General features: G+C 34.5%; 1 protein-coding gene and 1 non-coding gene across 2 annotated transcripts in view; both read left to right on the top strand.

Moving 5' to 3' along the window:
* The first annotated feature begins 3,873 nt into the window (after positions 1–3,873).
* On the top strand, positions 3,874–3,945 carry Trnah-gug (transfer RNA histidin (anticodon GUG)). The gene has a single exon. It is a non-coding gene; the product is annotated as a tRNA-His (tRNA).
* A 13,099-nt stretch (positions 3,946–17,044) lies between these two features.
* The window catches only part of LOC129232232 (uncharacterized), a 46,744-nt gene continuing 43,149 nt past the window's right edge, over positions 17,045–20,639 (top strand). Inside the window, exon 1 of the mRNA XM_054866446.1 lies at positions 17,045–17,203. Within this exon, the coding sequence (XP_054722421.1) occupies positions 17,196–17,203 (8 nt within the window). The 5' untranslated portion in view covers positions 17,045–17,195. The remainder of the gene's footprint in view (positions 17,204–20,639) is intronic.

Genomic DNA, 20,639 nt, shown 5'->3' with positions numbered 1-20,639 from the left:
CTTGAAAAGAAGCACTTGTATGATATATAATAACACATGGATGGCGTCGCTTTATTTCCTAATTACTTGAATTCGCAATTTTCTCGTTGTCAAATAAAGAAAACTTTTTCATCCATGTAAGAAACGATGATTATCCATCGTAAAGAAAAAGTGTTTAATAAATATTTATGCAATTACTGTTTGGTATTTATTTAATGCTAAAGCCTACGCACAATAGATCTGTTGCAAGGAAGAATATATGACGGACACTCACACTAAAAGTTATTTTCAGGAAATTATTACGAACTGAAACACGTATTAAGAAATGCCTATAAATATGTAGGGGAAACGAGGAACATGTGAACATGGTATGTTTTACACAGATAACTTCAAGCAAAAAATATTGAACATTCTCACGTAGTTACAGCACTAGTCCTACTTCTTGGCCAAACTTGTAAAACAATGAGTCATTTTATTTTTCTGTGGAGACTTCTTGTTTTAGGCAACGCCCCCTCCATACTATGTTACTTTCGCCTAACTTACGGGGCTTTGTACAAAAGATGATAGACTATTCTAAAAGTATACATCAGCAACTAATAGTTGACATCAATATTCCGTTTCCTTGAGAAAACTGACTGACGTGGTTTTTCATCTGCACCCCTCTCATCCTCTTAATGTATACAACAGGGCCGGATTTAGACTTAATGGAACTCTAATCTGTTTCAGGTATGGGGACCCTTTTGTAGTTTAAACTGTCTCTGTCGGTTGTGCAAGAGGCTTTTTTTTTAAATTTCCCCCTTTACTATGTTTGTCTCTTTCATCTAATGCATACAGCATTTTTTTTTACTTTGTTGATTATGTTTTAAAGTGTTTTCCCACAATGTCCTGTTTAGATTGATCTTAAGAGAGGGGAATGGTATCAAGAGTGACCCAGGACTTCCCTTTAAGTGGAGTATAGAATATTCTTAATTGTCGGGGGCCTGGGGGTTCTCCCTCAGAGGAAATTTGGAAAAATAGATATAAAATTCTGCATTTTGAAGCCTTAAAAGATGCAGTGGGAACTAAAAAAATATCAGGACAGAAATGGGCAAGCAAAACTTTTTAAAAGTTATATACTGTTTCGAAAATTAAGATAATACACAGTAAAAATTGTTTTTGATTCTACAAATCAACGACAGCAGTCGCAGAGAGAAAGAGCGCGGGAAGAGAAAAGATAATGCATTGTTACTTGCTTACATTGGCTTTCGGTACAATTAGCTTTTAATTAACCCTCCAACCCACCGACAAATACAACAATGAATTAAATATAAAATGATCAATAGTAAAAAATGCTTTAAAAGAAATGGTGTACAGTTTTAGAAAATTAGTAACAAGAGAGTAACATACTGTCCATTGGAACAGTTCATAATTTACAAACTTGATAAGAAATAAAATTGGAACCCACTTGGCTTAGGATTTTCAAAGACTTATCTAATTATTTTCAAGGACTCTAGAGCAATTAAAATTATTTAACGCACTTTATTTGCACTTTTCAGTTTCTGATATTTTAGTAATTGATCGTAAATTTTTAGTCCCGTTCTAACTTTGTAAGAAACAGCTATTTTAAATTTAAAAGAAAAAAAGTTATAGATTTCTCATGACAATAACTTTGCTTCAGTTGCAAGCGGGGTAGAAAACGAAAAGGAATAGAGATAGTATTTTTTCCCCCGTGCTAAACAGATTAAAAATATGCAGAAGTAAGCTAAAATCAAGCAATAACAAAAGAATTTCCAAAATACTGCATTCGGGATTATATAAATAGCAAGATATGAAACATGTGAAGTCAGACCAAACAACGTAAGTAGAAGCACAAATTTGTAAATTACAGCAGACACGTGTTTCGGCGTTACGCCGAAACACGTGTCTGCTGTAATTTACAAATTCGTGCTTCTACTTACGTTGTTTGGTCTGACTTTACTATTCAGCACAAATGTATTTATTTATCTTATGAAACATGTGAGTCAAAAATTGTTTTAAATATGTTTCAGAAACGTGAGAACCACTTTTTTTACATTTTTGCGGCGATATGTAGCAAGGAGCTAAATTTGACATACATTGACTTTCCTTCTCTCTACCCCCTCCCATTTGTGATTTGTATAGCCACACTTTCTCTAATTTTCAAGGTTTTCAAACATAAAAAATAAATTTAATTGCGTTTTTTTTATGGAACGAATCATGCTAATTTCTGGGAGTTGGGGGCTCCTAACAAAGCGGGGGCCCTAAGCTATAGCTTGCTTAGCTTGCACGTAAATCCCGGCCTACATACAGACCATTGACTCATGTCTCATCTGTCTCTCTTTCATTCGCGTAAATATGACAGCTAAAAATTGATTTAAGTTTTTTTTTTAAATATAATTCTGCATTACTTTTATGTATAGCATTCCAAAATGCAGACCCCTTGGCTCAGTCGATTAGAACGTCGGGCTAGTTATGATTAGGTCGTGAGCTCGTGTCTCCATTGAACAAAACATATCGGTTGAAAGAATTTTTTTCCTATAAAACTTTGGGACTCTTTTTAAAGTTTTACTCTGTTTTTATCTATATTTTCAAAGTACAAATCTCAAAAAATCCCCAATATTTTAGTTGAGTTTTTCCGCTCAAAAGATATGTCAAAAGAATGCATCTATTTTCTACGGTATATCATAAAAATCTTTAATTTGGGTCAATCTTACTTCATTGATTGGGGTAACATTGGGACAATGCTTCATACCCTTCAAAAAACATTAGGGAACATGACTTTGTACTGATGGCACCGCATTATTATTTCTGTGTGTATGTGTGTGTGTGTGTGTGTGAGTGTGTGTGCTTGTGTCTCTGTGCAGGCGTGTGTGTGTGTGTGTGTGTGAGTGTGTGTGCGTGCGTGCTTGTGTCTCTGTGCAGGCGTGTGTGTGTGTGTGTATATGTGTGTAGGCGTGCGCGCGTGTGTGTGTGTGTGTAGGCATGCGTGAGTGAATGTATGTGTGTAGGATATAGACGCAATCTAGAGAAGATTTTCGCTAGAGGAGCAGCATCGTGAGGCCGGTCGACGATGGTACTGCAGAGGGAGGCAGGGGGGGGGGGGAATAAAACTATAAGACGCCAAAAACAGTCAAGTGAAAACAATAAGCAAACGTAATTGCTCAAAAAAAATTTTATTTCAACTTAAAATTTCATGTTCATTCTATTTTCACTCATTACTTATGTGTGTTGATGAAAACGGTGGGAAAGTACGTGATGCTTTAAAATTTATTTTCGCAAGTTGAGACCACCAAGAAACGAATACGTAGTGCTGTTATTAGCTTTTTTTTTAATGATTTTATTAAATCATTTCGTAAACATTTCCTCATTACAGTTATTCGTAAGGTAACAATGGTTGAAGAAACATGTATTATCTATTGAAGAAAAAAATCGAAGAATTATCTTTTCTATCCTTTCATTATCTGTGGAACAAGTTTAAAACATTCAAAATTTGAAGACTGCGGCATCCACAGGTGTGTTACGTTTTTTCGTGCTCTAGTCATTCAATATGAGGAGGAAAGAAGCACATCCTGGAAACGTCCATTTAGGGCAGGCGGCGGGGGGGGGGGGGTTACGACGTGTTCATGTGTAGAAATGTAGTAGTGGCTTCCGTTTGACAAACTGTGCTTTGTTTTTCAGATGCAGCAATACACGAAAGCATTTTTTTGCCCATCACAGTAAAATTTCCTTCATTCTCCACAGGTAGAAATTTTTGTAGTGGTGACATCTAGGGACAAAAAACAGTACTTACTTAGTAGAATTTTCTTTATGCTTCAATGATTCTTATTCTGGAATTTGGAAGTCGGTCGTTAAAATGTAAGATTTCTTGAGTTTTTACTCTGATTGCTTCTGCTAGAAGCCGTGATCGTATAGTGGTTAGTACATTGCGTTGTGGCCGCAATAACCCAGGTTCGAATCCTGGTCACGGCATAGTAATTCTTTTTTTCTCGCTAAAAACATTTATCTCTAAAATTCATCCTACATGAAATCAAATACCAAATATTTTAAAGAAATAAAAATCCAAGTTATTTTACGGAAGAATTTCGGGTAATCTCCAGGTAAAGAATCTTTGTCGTGGCAACTGCTTTTTATCAAGCGTTCGCTGTTTTAGAAACTGCTTTCTCTTACCCTTTAACACATTGACTGCTAGGGACGAGATAACTCGTCCTCCAGAATTATGCTGCATGCGCTTGGGACGAGATAACTCGTCTTCCAGCCAACACGTTGCTATATTTTTTCATCGAGTTCCTGTGGCTTTCCAGGCTGTTCTGCCGCGCATAGACGAACATTTAGACAAGGTATATTCAGTAAATTACCGCCCATTAGCCACGGCTAAAGCAGAAATACGTGAAATACCCCGCCAGCTCAGTCATTTCCAGTCGAGGACTGCAGTTTCGTGCTTACTAGCACTCATCGGCCCGGCATAGGAAAGTGACTGAGCTGGAGATGGAAAACCTCTTAAGGAAGCCAAGAGTGCGAAACAAACTGGTAGCTAATATGGAGCTGGAAATGACTGAGCTGGCGGTGTATTTCACGTATTTAGACAAGGTTTAAAAAGCGAACACAAGATGGCTTCGTACTGCGTTTGCTGTGAAAACATTTTCTGATGCAAGCAGGCGTGCGCGCGATCAAACGAGGTAGCGTGCGAGTTTTTTCTGCTGTAGTCTGTGGAGTAAATAAAAACATAAAATGAGCAAACGGTAAGTATATGTCTTACATATGTAAGTATGTGTAAGAAAATGCGTCGTCTGCCATTCTCTGAACATTCGAAAAGAATCGCGTTATTAATGCAAAACATTTGCGTCCAAACCTACCTTATGTGTTGTCCCTTGCTTTGAAAAATATCAGTGTGGAAAATTTCTAGAAAAACATATATAGAATTTGTTTTGTATGCTGTATTATTCATGAAAAAGTCCAATGAAATTGTTTTCCTTCAAATTGTTTCAAATAATTAGCTTAGCGCAGGGAGTCCATATATAGGCTGTCGTCGACGTAGTTAATGTGTTAATCTATATACAACTGAAACAATGCCATGTTACAGAGTTACTGTTTGCTTATGGCAGGGGTGCCGAGCCAGACGGGGTCATGGCGTGGACTGCCCCTATTTAGACATAGCGGAGAATATCTGGGAATAGCCCCAACGTAGTTCTTCTCCCACCATTAAACAGTTCTTGTGCTTGATGCATCAAATATAAATCAACAACTTTGAAGTGAACAACATGAAGGTACATGTTTCAGCCTGAGTATCATTAAAAATAATTTATTTTCCAGCAAACCCTTTTTCTGGAGAAAGTGGCCCTTGATTTGACTAAAGAAGGCAACAAATTCAAATGGAAAACGGACATCCAATTCTTAATTGACAGATATAAAGAAGGAGCTTTTACTGTGCCTCACCGAGGTTCGTCTAACCACGATATACTTATCATCAGGTGTAAAGACTCATTAAGGATTTCGTAAGTGGCATCCGTTTTGTCATTTCATTACAATTTCAGTTGTTCTCTGCTTTCAGAGTTATTTCTTATTTTACAGTTCACTCCCTCCAAATAAAATATAGTGTCGTTTGAAAGTATTCCATCTTCAAAATAAGGTGTAATTCACCTTTTTTGAAATTAAACCAAAGATCAGCTGTTTTATAAGCATACTAGCAAAAATACCCGGCGTTGCCTGGGTCAGTAATAATGGGGTCGTTTCCAAAATTTTAAAAGTATTTTTTTCTGAAAGAGAATGCTTAAAAATATAAGATCTGACCATTTTTTAAATAATTTGTTTTTAAAAAAATTACTTAAATCGGTGCGCTTTCATTGTTTATACTTCTGCCGGATGACATCACAAATGATGAAATGTCATTTAGTGTTGCCACTCACAGAGCTAAATATTTAATTCGCATCTTTACTCACGTGTATTGGCAACGATATGGTTGATCGCAAGCGTAGAACGCAATTTTAATTCGCTTCTTGATTATCATAACGTGGAAACGTGGTGAAAGATGCGGCAAAGTGCATCATTTGTGACGTCATTAAGACCACGCCTTGTTTGAAAAATCTGACATTTTTAAAAAATTAATTAAAAAATAAACCGTTGGGAAAATAAAATTATTTCTGTGTCCAAGTTTTTTTTATTTTTTATTATTGTTCTATCAATTTCAGTGACTAAAGTACTACTTTTGGCTGAAGAAAACCACTCCATTGTAAGAAACAATCGCTTCTTTCTTTCACTTTCTCTTTTTACTGGAAAAAACTCAAAACACACCGCTTTGACGTGATTAAAAATCGAGCTTCTTCCTTACACATAAAGGTAAAATAGCAATCAGTATAAAGAGCGAAAGAATATTCATTTAGAAACGAAAGCACGAATTCAAGCACATAAAAATTTGAAGAATTTTCAAAATATGAACTAACAAAAACAAAGATCACTAAAAAAACCGTGCGCTTTATTTAATTAAATACTACACACACACAACAGAAAAAAAGCTCTCTACAATGTTTCTTTAAGGGTGCAAAAAGTGGTGTTTAAACTCATATTTGCTCCGGAGAAGCCTTGATTCAAAATTTTCATTATGATTACTTATAATATTGCTGTTGTTACGCAACGAATTTTTGTAATAATGGGTTTTATAATCGCAACTCCAGAGTTCGAATACGCTACCTTGCGGTGGTTACTAATACTAAAGGGAAAGGTAAAACATTCCATTCCACGTGTTTTCTTTGGGGTAAATTACAGGCTTCAAGCTGTTTGCGATGTTGTAATGTAATTTCAGAAGAATAGAAAAGAAAGCTACTCACAGATACGATGAAAAATTACTGTCATTCACTAAGCGTCAAAGCAAGTTATAAGTTACAGCATTTGTTTGTTTTACCTTTTTCATCCGCCATTAGACAGTGGCTGCTGCACCCCCTATAGTTTTTTAAAGTTGCGAATTTAATCATTTGATGGGGAAATTACATGAAATTTACTGTTTTCCACCATAACTTTTTAAAACTAAGTTTTTAAGGAATAAATTGTAGCCTAAGTTGTTCCCTGACAATTTAACTATCTATGCTGAAAAAATGGTTGAAATCCGTTCAGTACTTTTGAAGTTTACCCCGGACATCCGGACAGAAGTAGCCCTTTACGTATAAAGATAAGGATACAACTCCTAAGAAAGCAATAAATGTCATGCTTGTCCAGAGAAGCCTTGATTAAAAATATTAACTGCGATTACTTTTAATATTGCTGTTGTTAAGCAACGAATTTTAATAACAATGGGTTTTATATTTAATCATTTAATGGAGAAATTACATGACATTTACTGTTTTCGATCACGACGTTCTTAAACTAAGTTTTTTAGCGATAAATTATAGCCTAAGTCCCCGATTATGTAGCTAAGTATTGTGAAAAAATGGTTAAAATCCCTCCAGTAGTTTTGAAGTTTACCCCGGACATCCGGACAGATATTAGTCCTTTATGTATAAAGATGACTAGTACACAAGGTGTCCCGTCAAGACCTGATCATCTCTGCGCAGCCAGATTTGCTGTTTGTTAAACATAAAAAATATTTTGAGAACTTTATCTCTAATTTATATGTGTAAAATAATTATGCTATATTCATGACTATAATTTAAAGTTTTTCAAACAAACTCTTATTTTTATTGTATCATGTTTTCGTTGTTTAGTTTATGTTTTAAAAAATGTTTATGCATTTCAAGTTATGCTTTTAATTGATTTTTTCGGGATGCAGCAAATTTTGTGGGCAGTAAGACCAACTTTAAGCGTTTTTTGTGCCAATATCTTATCCGGGTCATTGTACTTAGTCCAATAAATCAGTGAGGGACCAAAAAACTGGAGTTATAACTTTAAAATAGATTTTTAGTCACGTTTATAAAGTTTCTTTAAAAAGTTAAGAAACTTTTTAAAAAATACAGGGTCAAAACTTGGAGCGATGCTTTTCAGTGGTGTTTCTTTGCTTTATTATCATGAAATATGTACTGCTCCAACTAGTGTATAATTCATGCCATTTTGTTTTTTCTACCCTTTAGAGACCTGAAATTTCAAGCAGTCCTCAAACATAACCCGAAAGCTCGGATAATAACTTTTGATGATACTACGCACCTTTTAATGCTTGAAAGACAAAAAGATTTTGTGGCTGAAGTAAAGAAGTTTCTCTCTGATGAAAGCGGATTGTTTTAAAAAACGCACAATTAGTGGGTAAAATTACGGAAAGGCATTGTTCGCAGCCAAGAATAATACGCTATGCTCATATATTTTTGAGGACATTCATAAACAGCAATGTGTTGGCAAACGCAATATCTCAACTAGTCAGAATTGACACATACACTGGTATTAATCGAAAGTTTCAAATATTTATCTTTGTTTATGTACTGAGAAAATTTAAATAAAAAATTTCCATTTTTCATTTTGAATACTTATCGTACGTGTGTGTGCGTATAAGCTCCAGACCATCGTGGATATTATTTCTTAAAGGTGCGTTTTTGTGAGAACGCTATTCGCCATAACTTCTTCGAAACTTGATCAAAATCATAATCTTGGTTTTAAATAAGGCATCATTTTAAAGATAATTTTTTTTTTCACTACTGCATTACTTTTATGTATAGCATTCCAAAATGCAGAACCTTTGGCTCAGTCAATTAGAACGTCGGGTTAATTATGATTAGGTCGTGAGTTCGTGTCTCCATTGAACAAAGCATATTATTTGAAATATTTTTTTTTCCTTTAAAACTTTGGGACTCCTTTTTACTCGACTGCGCGTGCGCGACGCAAAGGAGGTAATGTGATTATCAGTCTGTGTGTGTATGTCTCTTCCTATGTGGCGTTCTACAGACTAAACGCGCCTTGGCCAATTTTGGTAATTCTTACGTCAATCGATTTGTCTTAACCTTGGGTGTGTCACTAAACACATGACAGTGATCAAAATTCTCCATATCAACAACCAGATGCCACTTTGTCAGTTCGGGATCGTGTCGCACGCAGTCGCTGTGCCGCTTGCTACCTGCGTGCGACACAGCGTGAGATAAATGCAGGTAGCTTTCACTGCCTGAATTTTTTGTTTACTAACGTCTACTAATTGGGGCCTCAGTGGCGGAGTGGTCTAAGCGATTGCTTCTCACACTTGAGGCGGTGGGATCGACTTCCACCCTCGCTACGGATGTACTTTCCCCTCATTTGTTTTCGTCGTGATTCAGTGGACTGAGTTTCGCGACAGGCCTTTTTAGTTTTGCGAGAAAGATTTTACTAACGATGTTTGCTAGCTCGCGTCATCATGAGTTATAGAGGCAGTTTATATAGCTGTGCTGAGGTTGACTTAAGTTCTCGCATTTTTGGTAAAAGTCAAGCACATGTAGATTTAAGGCGAGTTAGGTCCCTAGAGGGACTAATTATCAGTAGTTTAAACCACCGCAAGTTACTTAAAAAACCTCACAATACAAACTCTCTCAATGAAATGACAAGATTGCGAGTCTCATAATCATAATGACTAAGTCAATGAAAATTAACTTAAAAGTGTAAAATAAAAATAATTATTAAATAAAAACAAAAAACCCTCGGGGCTCATTCCTTTTTGAATCAAGGAACCCCGTAAAATTTGAATGGGCCCCCGACTGTTGATCCTTCTATTCTGTTTTTGAATTTATGATATGTCTTAGCTGTGTACGAATATAAAACTATTTCAATGGTGCAGTTATTCAGTAGTACTTAATAGCATTCTAAACTACTGGCTTTATACATTTTTCCTTTTAGTTTTTTTGGTTTTTACGCAGTCGGGTTTTTTGTTTTTATTTAATAATTATTTTTTAAAGTTTTTTCTTTATTTTCAAAGTACATATCTCAAAAAATCACCAATATGTCAGCTGAGCTTTTCCTCTTAAAAGATATGTCAAAAGAATACCTCTATTTTCAATGGTATTTCGTAAAAATCTTTAATTTGGGTCAATCTTACCTCATTGATTGGGGTAACATCGGGACAATGCTTCATAACCCATCAAAAATAGTAGGGAAATTGAATTTGTACCAATGGCACCCCACTATTATTACATAGATTCATTATCTGCATCAGAAACAACAAGGGAAAGGAATTTAAATCAATCCTAGGATACTATATTTAGTAGGTCATAAGAACAATGCATTCTACTAAGTAGGTAAAGCTAGAGATTACAGATATTATTTCAAACTGTGCTTTGAATATTACTAAACAAACGTATAGTGTAACTAATGTTATTTAAACACTTTGTGAAGTTCAGGTTTTGTCAACCAAAGCCAAAAGATCACGGTAAACTTGCAGCTCTTTAATTTTGAAAATTTCTCAGTCTCAAGGTTACCCCGTGAAAAGATGAAAATTTGCAATGAAGAGAGGTTATGAAACATAAACTTATACATAATAAAATGATTACTTCTTTATCAATCACTTGAGGGGGTGTTCATCAGTGTGTATACAAACTGAATGTAATTTGGTGTGTGCAGTTTTTGAGGCACAAGTGAAAGTTGCTCCAAAACAAGAATTTTGAAAAACAAATGGCGATAATAACCTTGCTGTCACAGTAAATGCAGTGGACTAGGCTCTGACAACTGCTGTCAGGTAGAAGCACAATACAGGTCAAGGCCGTATGCAAGGGGGGAGACTTTTTAGGGTTCAAACCTCCGTCGAAAATTTTGAGAACTTACAAAAAAAAAAAAAAAAAAAAAAAATCTGAAATAATTCTTATTTTTACTAGAAAATCTCCCCGTCAAAGTATGATGGGTGAAAATTTGCTTCTACATTTGAACGCAAAAAATTGCCTCTTTGACGTTTGGTGATATGTCGATAGTTGAAGTTTTAACCTTGATTTCGATGGATTAATCTTAAACTCCAGTAGATAGCGTTCATTGTGGACCACTTTTTCGTGTTTTCATTCTCCTTAAATGACAATCTTACCAGTAGAACAGTTAAGTTACCGGATCCAGTTCAGCCTTGTCATAATAAAGCTTTTCCCTGCATGTTAAACATTAACACCAAAACATGTAATAAAATTATCATGTCGTGGCGCGAGTTTCATTGTTGATGACGTCAGGAGCGTTACTCGATCATTGGCTATTACGTATATGAAGGTCATTTTCAATTTCACTCGGAAACTGAAATTATTTTTATTGAAAAATTGTACACACTATTGCTGTATCTGTGCCATCTTTTTGAGGAATCTCAGTTGTTTCATCAGCTATTTACTATGAAAAATATTATACACTGTTTATTTCTTTTAAGTTCTTCCCTATTGGCATTTTCACAAATATAAATTATTTTGTAATTATTACATTTGCATATTGTACATTTTCTGAAATAGACTTTAGATATTCTTTTGGTACTGAATCGTCAGAAGAAATTCAAAACTTATTATTAAGGACGAAAATTTCTATTGTTGACATTCTCTTCACTGTCACTCCCTATCATCATTTTTCTAAAAGAAAGAAACCCTCTGAGCGCAGTTTCTTGTTTTTTGCAAAGTATATTTGTTTCTATATTTTTAAAATACGTACAACACCTGCTACATTTGCTCATGTTAATGCCCATAAAGCAGAAATATCTCCCCTTATGTAAATAATCGATTTAGAAAATATTAATAAAATATTCGAATGAAACCAATTTTGATTGATAATATAGATTTCAAGAGAAATGTGTTTGATAAAACCCTTCCTGAAACAAAAGATCGATTACTGCCGTGATACAGGTCTACTCAACAAAAGTGATTTCATACTGAACCAAAGCAGTATGTCCCACAGAGAACTCCGTTAACTTAAAATTACTCGCTGCCCAAAGTTAGCCACCAAGTCCCGAAGTTGCCCCGTTTTACGGTTTCATTTCTAGTTTACTCCCTATCACCCCTCATCATTTAGAAATAGACCCCCCCCCCATCCGTCTTTTCTTTTTTTTTTCAATTTTTATTGGAGAGGAAGGGAGCATTATCTTAATCATCAGCATTTTTCTGAAGGGCTGAGGAGGAGAACATTTCGAAAGCACGAACATTTATAGCAAAATTGGAAACTCATAGTAATATTTCTTTCCTAAAATATTCAAAAGACCATCAAAAAACGATCTTTTTTTCCCCCTAGGAGTTTGTTTTACAAATTTTCCCCGTATTTTAAGGTGTAAAATTACAGCATTGGAATCCAATTTCCGAAAAAAATTTCACGTTGTAAGAATTTATTTTAAATAATCTTGGAAACTCTGCATGTTGCATACTCGTCGCACGGCAGATCTTCCGTAAAGAAACTGCCTGTATTATTTATAGTTATTCGAGTTTTTTCACAGATATAACTAAGAATTTTATTGTAATTATGTGTGCTAATAATAAAGCATTAATGTATGTTTGTTTTTCTGGGGGTGCACTGCCGACATTGTGTATTACTATATCAAGACGTGATAAACAATGGAGCTGGTGCATCTTCAGAAATTCACTTCCAAACAAATTACTGCATTTAATAAAACCCCTTTTTTTCCGCATCACATGGTTAAGGAAGCACTAGTGGAGTAGGCGCAACCGCAAAGAAACTTCTCCCACAGCAGTGGTTTGAAAATCGGCCGCAAAAACAGCTTCAGATATTGCAAAGTGTATACAGAAAAAGTTACAGGTTTTCTATTCTCCAAAATATAAAATCTATTGAAAGACCTAGTCCTTGAAAGGTTTGAAGAGTGGGGGGATGAAAATAAGTCCGGTCCAAAATGCATCCACAGCACGCACTACACCACATCAGTTATGTCTTAATAACAAAGTTTAATGAAAGAAAAAAGAAGAAAAACTACAAGGTCAACACTTGTTGAATAAAACTAAAAGTGTGAGAAAGATGAAATTGACAAGGACATTTTGTGGAGGCGTTATTATCTCGTCTTAAAGGAAAAAAAAATATTTTACTGCAAAAACTCTGATGGTCAAGAGTTTGAATTATACTACCTGAAGCAAATTTCTTATTGTGTTTATGTTTTGTCAGAAAAAACAGAGAAATCTTGAAAATTCAAAACTTATCCCTTAAAAATAATAACAAACACAAGCATTATAAATTGAAGATTGAAAATGTAATTTTTAAAGTATAATATTCAAATTGCTTTCTTCTGATACCGATTCCGATTCACAACTGATTACAACTGTATTTATGTCGAGGACTGCATACTAAGTGCCTTGCCTCCATTATTTTTTATACTGATAGATGGCAGCACCATCACCGGATCGAAAAGTTAATGAGAATTTAGAACTAGACCATGAGCTAATAGCTACCTGGTGCTAGCACCCCCAGAGGTATCGTTTCACTTGGAGGACATTGAGACCACGAGCATATTTAACGTCGCCCAGTCCCCTTTAATGACGACGGTGGGTCTTCGCCCATCGAGGTTCGAACTCAGGACCCCCGAATCCGACACTTTACCGATCGGACTACCACGGCCCCAAATTGCTTTCTTCTACAATTAAAATTTCATTTAACAAGGGGCTTCACTTCCTGCTCGTTTTGCTCACCGATCCGCCTTCGGTGGTGCTGATCGAGGGCTTCGCCTCACTGCCTGCGGTGGTTGGGCATAACGCTTGTCACTTGGCGACAGAGCTGATAATTTCTCGCCCAGTTTGATGGCCGAAACGGGTACATGTTACCAAATTCGACAATACCGGTATAACATTTAAGGATTTTAATGGTATAGTTTTCCATTTATATCTCCGGCTCGTAAAGGTTTAGAGGAGGAGGATATTAGAATGGCCTATTCGAATATCCTGAATCCAATGGTACCAGTAATGGCCTGAAGGAGACATTTCCAGTCCAGTGGAGATATTGTTACAGACACACAGACAGACGCGAACAGAAATTAATAGTGTAGATAGCAATTACTGTAAATTAATGCGATTCATGCAACGTAGGGTTTAACTTTTATTAAAAAAAATAATATAACATGGCTGCTACTTTTTTAAGATGATATTTTATGCATTTTTGTTCAATAGAAATTCTACCCCACACTTCCATCATAATAATTTACAGAAAGTTGGATGTTTTCATTCAAAAGGAATAAAAAGTATGTCTTTTTTATGTCTTACCCGCAACATGTACAAGTTATTATTTTTTAAGCGCAGACATGTTTTTAGAAATTTGATATTTCATCTTAACATACATAAAAGTTACAACTATTTACATTTTTGAAAATTAAAAGCCAAATTTTAAAATTGCTGGATTGAAGCTCAATTACATGAGTAAAAATGTCGCACCCGCAACAACGGATTGATCACATTAACGATAATTACAGTAACAAAAAAAACTTTGGTGAAACAATTATGTAATAAATAACTTCTGCAATTGACCATTAATAAATTAATTACGGAAACAATTAAGCCAGCTCTTTTATGTGCTTAATGTTCAATTACAATGTTACAAAATGTTAAGTCAAGTTTAAAACTCAGACAGTACAGAAAACACGAAGGACATTTTCTTTATTGCAGAAGGTATTTGTATCTCGCTAAGTTTTTTTTTAAATCAGAATGTGCTCGAACATTATTCTTATGCGTTCTGCTAAAAAATAAACTTGCAAAACCGTACGATTAAGAACAAGAATTGAATCATTGAGAGGTCACACTAGGTAGTACCTTGTTTTAGAAATCTTACTTGAAAAGAAATCACATTGTTTTAGAAATCTGATATTAAGATAAATAATGAAAAATTAAACACTGAGAACATCTAAAAATTTTCATGCAACAAGCTATTCAGTTAACTAAAGTTTAACTAACCAGAACTGAGATTTCAGTTGTAATTAACCATTTTTCCGTTTCGAGTGTAAGTTTTACATTTCTAAAAATCTGCACAACTCATTAACGATGTAGTTTTTTTTCCTATTAATATGTAAGTCTTAATGATTATGAATAATGTTCACTGCAGCTATACGATTCTTAATTGTTCACTACACTAGCATTGATTGCTCACTTTCTTCACTTCCATGAATAAAATTTAAGTCAAGATCACTGTTTAAAGCTAAATATTATCAATGGGAGTGACTTAGTGCGTTATTTTTATTGAAATTATTACTTGCTCTAAAGCAATCAGTTGCAGGTTCAATTGCCAAATTTCACAGATGAATTTGAATTCAAATTACATACGCCCCCTGGGTACTCCCAGATCGTACATGTTAAACAGACGAGATATCTCGTCGAGATTCAAGAGCCAAAGGTGGTTTTAAAAAATACTTATTATATAGATATTTAAGATACTGATTTGCATGTGTTTTAATAAAATGCCAAAGAAATATTTGGCCATGTTGGAGTTTTAGAAAAACATATACAGGGTGTTGTTCCGTTTTAACCTGCAAGACCTTTATTTTTGAAAGCGTTAGTCCTAGATGTATACTTCCAATTGCAGAAATGTTCAAAAGCAGATGCAGATTTAAGACATTGAAAGTTTGAAGCAAAAATAAAAATGAGTCAAAGAATACAAGATTTAACTTTTTATACGGGCCCTAGGTCCCTAACTAATAATAAGAGAAATAATCGCCATTGAAAACTATTACCGAGACAAAAAACTTGACACTTGTGCGACCAAAACTCAAGGAGGTATTCCATTTCAAAGTTTTAAGGGACCATACAGAAGATGAGATTTTAACTTATCGCCCTTTCAGAAGAATGACAGATTGTCGAAGTAAAAAAAAAAAAAAAAAAAAAAAATATATATATATATATATATATATATATATAAGTTTGCCCCAACAATAAAAACACCATTTTTTGAAATGAAAAAAAAAACATGTGTAAGAATAATATTGAATATATATATATATATATATTGATATTCAAAAACAACTTCAAATGTTATGCCGTGATACGCAAAAACAAACTATAAAACCTCGAAGAATTTCAAAAACCACTCTATACACACATATAACTTTAAACACTTGTTAACCGCTATATTTTCCTCCAGAAGGTGTTATTGACGGCGTGTGAAAAGTAATGTAAGTCACAAAACGCAGCGTTTCATATCTCGGTGAATATTGGTCGTATATTTCAAACTTTTTGTGTTGGAATTATTTTTCTATGGAGATTATTTCCCTAAGCATAAGTTAGGAGACTGGGGGCCAGTATAAAAAGTTAAGTTTTGTATTTTTTGACTTATTTTTATTTTCACTTCAAACTTACAATACCTTAACTCTGCATCTGATTTTGAACATTTTTGCAGCTGGAAATATACATTTAGGACTAACGGTTGCGAAAAAAAAGGTCTTGCAGGTTAAAACGGAACACCCTGTATACTCACCTTTTTGCATAATGAACTCACATAACTATTCCTTTTGTGATTTTAATAAAGCGTTATGACAGGCAAGAATATCATCATCATTATCTGTGGCGCAACAGCCCAGGGTGGGCCAAGGTTTTCTGTATCTGTCGTATCCAGCTTCTCCAATTCGCAGCTAAGCTCTTTCATTCTTTCTTCGTTTTGAAACTAAGAAAATATTTCTTAAAAAAGGCCTTGATGAACACTACAGTTGGGGTAAGCTTAACCTGGCAGCATTGTGAAGGCTACGCTGATCCTAACCACAGCATTACGAAACAGCCAGGTTAAGTTTGCCCCAACTATAAAAACACCATTTTTTGAAATGAAAAAAAAAACATGTGTAAGAATTCTTCCACAGTGGAAAAAAAATTGTTTTCGTTTGAAAAAATAATTAAAGCTTTATACATTTTCTTTGGCTTGTCTTCAGGGTCGTCCACAAATGATGTCCCGTTTTGAAGGGGAGGGAATTCGTGAAATTGTGAGTTTCTAGAGAGATGGAGAGAAGGAATGTGGTTGGAAAGAATGAAACATTATTTCTGGACAGCCCCTTGTATAATTTTAAAAAAAAAATGTTTGAACCATTTTTGTTTCAAACATCGGTTTATCATTCCATCTCTAAATAGATAAAAAAAAAAAAGAGCGATAGTGAGAATGAAGAAGAAAAAATGAGGAGGAAAAAGTTTTCAAAATGAATGAACAAGAACGGCATTGAAAAGAATTGCATTTTCCGGCACTTGACACATCAACCAGTGCGGATGATGTCTGACCTTCATTGCAACTATCTCGCTCGTGATGCCAATAAAAAAAATAATAAATAAAAAAAAAAAGGAAAGCGAACTTTCACCATTAGATAAGTAATAAGTTTTGCCATTCTCTTCTTAACCATTTAATTTGGCTCGCTACTAAACTGAAATCGGAATTTTAAAGCAATGGCAAGGTAAGTTTAATTTATGCTATATCCTACTTGTATATTCAGTAAATTTTAATCGTTGGAGTCCAAACAAAATTTCATTGTTTGAGATTTGAAATATTTTTTCGCGAATGATAAAGAAACTCTCTGTCACGCGTCTGCAATTCGCAGAATTAAGATAGAACCACCGATTTTTTATGAATTTTGGTACAAACTTACATCAAAAGACGGGGAAATTCTCCTCGAAGGCGAATTTAAAAAAGTCAATCCTTTATCTTAGTTTAAAACAAAAAAATTATACTGAACAATTTTTTAAAATATGTATAAACAATGAAGAACTTTCAAAGGAAGCTTCATGTCCTGTAAATCTTATATAATTAAAAACTGAGCGTGCGTACTTATGTATGTAACTATGCATGCAACTATGTATGTATGTCCAAGTTACTTCTCCCGAACGCCAATAAACTGACCACAGAGCCAAGTATCGATCATCAGAAGTTATTTTGAGTAACGTTTTTAAAATTCAATGTTAAACAACTGCTGTATTTGTAACATCTTTCACCTGAATAATATTGGTTGATTCATTTTTACTAGGTAAATTTTTCTGATGTCTTGACACCCCCACCTCCGCAAAAAAAAGAGACAAATAAACTAATTAAATATTAAGATAGGATTTATTTACATGGCTTCTAGTAGTTTACTGAAGGAAAAAGTAGCCTGGAAAATTTAAAACCATCAATCAAAGAAAATGAAAGCTGTGGATATTTGATAGATTAATTAGGTTTCTTAATTGAGTTTTGGGAGATGATTATAGTTAATGACAAAGATGAATTATTTTTTTACATCAGGTGCCTTTCTAAACTTGACATTTTTGAAATTTAAAAGCAACGTTTAGTCTATAATCGTATGCAAAAAAATTCAAAAAATCTACATTTTACGCCAAAAACTTGAAATTTGAAGTTTATTCCGGGAGATCTAAATATTTTTCAACTTCAAAATTATTTTTTGTGGTAAATATGTGACTATAGTGACAACCTTTTATCAACTTGAAATTTTGAATTTCCTAAAAAAGTTTTCGTGATACACCATAATGTACAATATGACCATCGATGCGATGGAATGGCATACATTCGGTTAACAGGCGGAAATGGGCGCATCTATTAGTTTTCAGGGATGTCAGTTTCTGTAGATGTATGTTAGCCTCTAAATTAAGCAGTGTCATATTGAAATTTATGGAGCACGTGCATCAAACACTTTTACTTTTCCTCATCATTCAGATAACTTTTTCAAGTTACTACGGGCAGTGTAATAATCCCATTGAGTCTGTTGCGCCCCAAAACTCAACATTATCTAAAAATCAAAAAAGTTTATAAAATATATTTTTAGTTTCATGCAACTTTTATGAATGTCACAGTAGATAAAGTTTCGGTTCTATATTCTCTTTAGTATCGTGTTTTTATTGGCAGTGTTATAAACGGTAAAAAGTTTTAATCCTTAGAAACATATTGTGGGTGACCTCTTTAATGGGAGATCACGAGAGGTCAATATGACCTACCAAAAATATCGTTCGGAAAAATTTGGAGTTTCATTTGGCAAATATACAATTTCCGCCCTCACAAAAATTTAAGTTCGTGACGCTAATGCATATTTCAAAAAAATTCCATCAAGTTGAACTTATTTTTAAACTGGTTTTAAAATGAAAATAATTAAAATAGATTGAATGCATATACAGCTCAAAATTACAAACATTCAAATCAATAATATAGGTTAGATTGACCAGTAAATGATCAATCAAGCACAATTTAATTTTCAGAAATTTATATCATTAAAAACTGTAGTATTAGCACTAGCGCTGACTCCATGGGGCTTGGAGGGGGGGAGGGTCGCTCTCAAGCCCTAATCAATGTATATCCACTGAATTACTCTAGGGTAGTAGCCTGGGGGTGGCATTAGGAAGCAATGCCCTGCCTTTTGTGACTGATGCAGGGAGAGATGCAGTTTGGTTCTCTTCTCTTAAAGTTTTTAGAAATTGAAATTCTTAAAACTTAATTTCAGAGTATCTTTGTTAACGTTATAGGAAGGGGGCTTTGGGGACTTTCTCCCGGAATCCTTTCTTTTTTAAGTGTAATAGGTATTTGTGACTGATGACCTATAAAATTACACTTAAAAAAAGGTCAAATTCCGGGGGAAAGTTTCCAAAGCCCCCTTCTTAAAACTTCAACAAATATACTCTAAAATTAAGTTTTAAGAATTTCAATTTCTAAAAATTTTGAGAGGAGAGCACCAAACTCCATCTCTCCCCCTAAGGTAATCAAAGCCGGCCCAAAAGCGCATTTGTTGGACTTCCAATTTCGAATAATTCCCACGATAGGATTCCGAGCCCCAACCCTAGTTCTAACGTTACGAAGCATAGAGCCTACATTTATGATTTTGATTCCAAAAAAATTTCAGAGGAAATCCTACGAGCCTCACCTTTCTTTAACATCGCTAAAAGATGATCTAAAATTGCATTTTCAGAACTTAAATTTCTAAAAATTTCGGAGAAATGCTCCGTATCCCATTCTTTTGCCTAACGTCATCAATGATGGTCAACTGAGCTTTTAAGACTAAGAGTTCAAATTTTCTGGGGGTAACCTCCTAACCCCCTTTTACCTAACCACTTTGACGATCGTTTAAAAATGCGATTTTAGAAATTCAGTCAAAAAAGTTTCTAGGGAAAATGTCTGTATCCCATCGTTACCAAAGATGGCTTCAAAATGCTGTTTTTATTTTTAAGGTTTCGAGGCATTTCCATGAGAAATCCCCCAAACCGTCCCTAACGTCGCCAAAGATCGTCTGGAATTGTATTTTGGAACTTCTATTCTGACGATTCCAAATGAGAGAGTTCAAAATCTCATTCTTACCCTCATGTCATCACAGATGGAATACATTTGCGTTTTCAATAACATCACTTCCAAAAATGTTCCAAGGGAGAGCTCCTTTTCCTTAATATCATCAAACATGGTATCAAATTGCATTTCCTAAACTACAATTTTGAAAAAATAAAAAGAAAAGAAAATATATAAATTGGCATTTTCAAGAAATAAAATCTGATCCTGTTATTTTGGGGGGGGGAGGGGGCTCAGGATTACAGCCCCCCGTAGACACCCAAAGACCTTAATCCCCTCAATAATTTTTGCAAGTCGGCGCGCCTGAGTATTAGGTACATATGATATTAATTTTTTATACTGATTTGTGTAACTATATATTTACAATAAACAGAGACAAAGATAACTTTTGTGATAGTATTTCAGGGTTTTGAAGAGTTTGAATCAAAAAGCGCCAATGAGGAGCAAATAGTTACCTCCAAACGAAGAACAAATACATCTTCTGATCAATTCCATCTTGGAATTCTGTAGAAGGAAGTAACTGTTGTGAATTCCAAAAAGAGAAAGCTTTTTAAAACAATTTTTTTTTTGAATTA

The sequence above is a fragment of the Uloborus diversus genome, unplaced genomic scaffold, assembly GCF_026930045.1.
Source record: "Uloborus diversus isolate 005 unplaced genomic scaffold, Udiv.v.3.1 scaffold_111, whole genome shotgun sequence".
Lineage (NCBI taxonomy): Eukaryota > Metazoa > Arthropoda > Arachnida > Araneae > Uloboridae > Uloborus > Uloborus diversus.
This window is presented reverse-complemented; position numbering and strand designations above follow the sequence as displayed.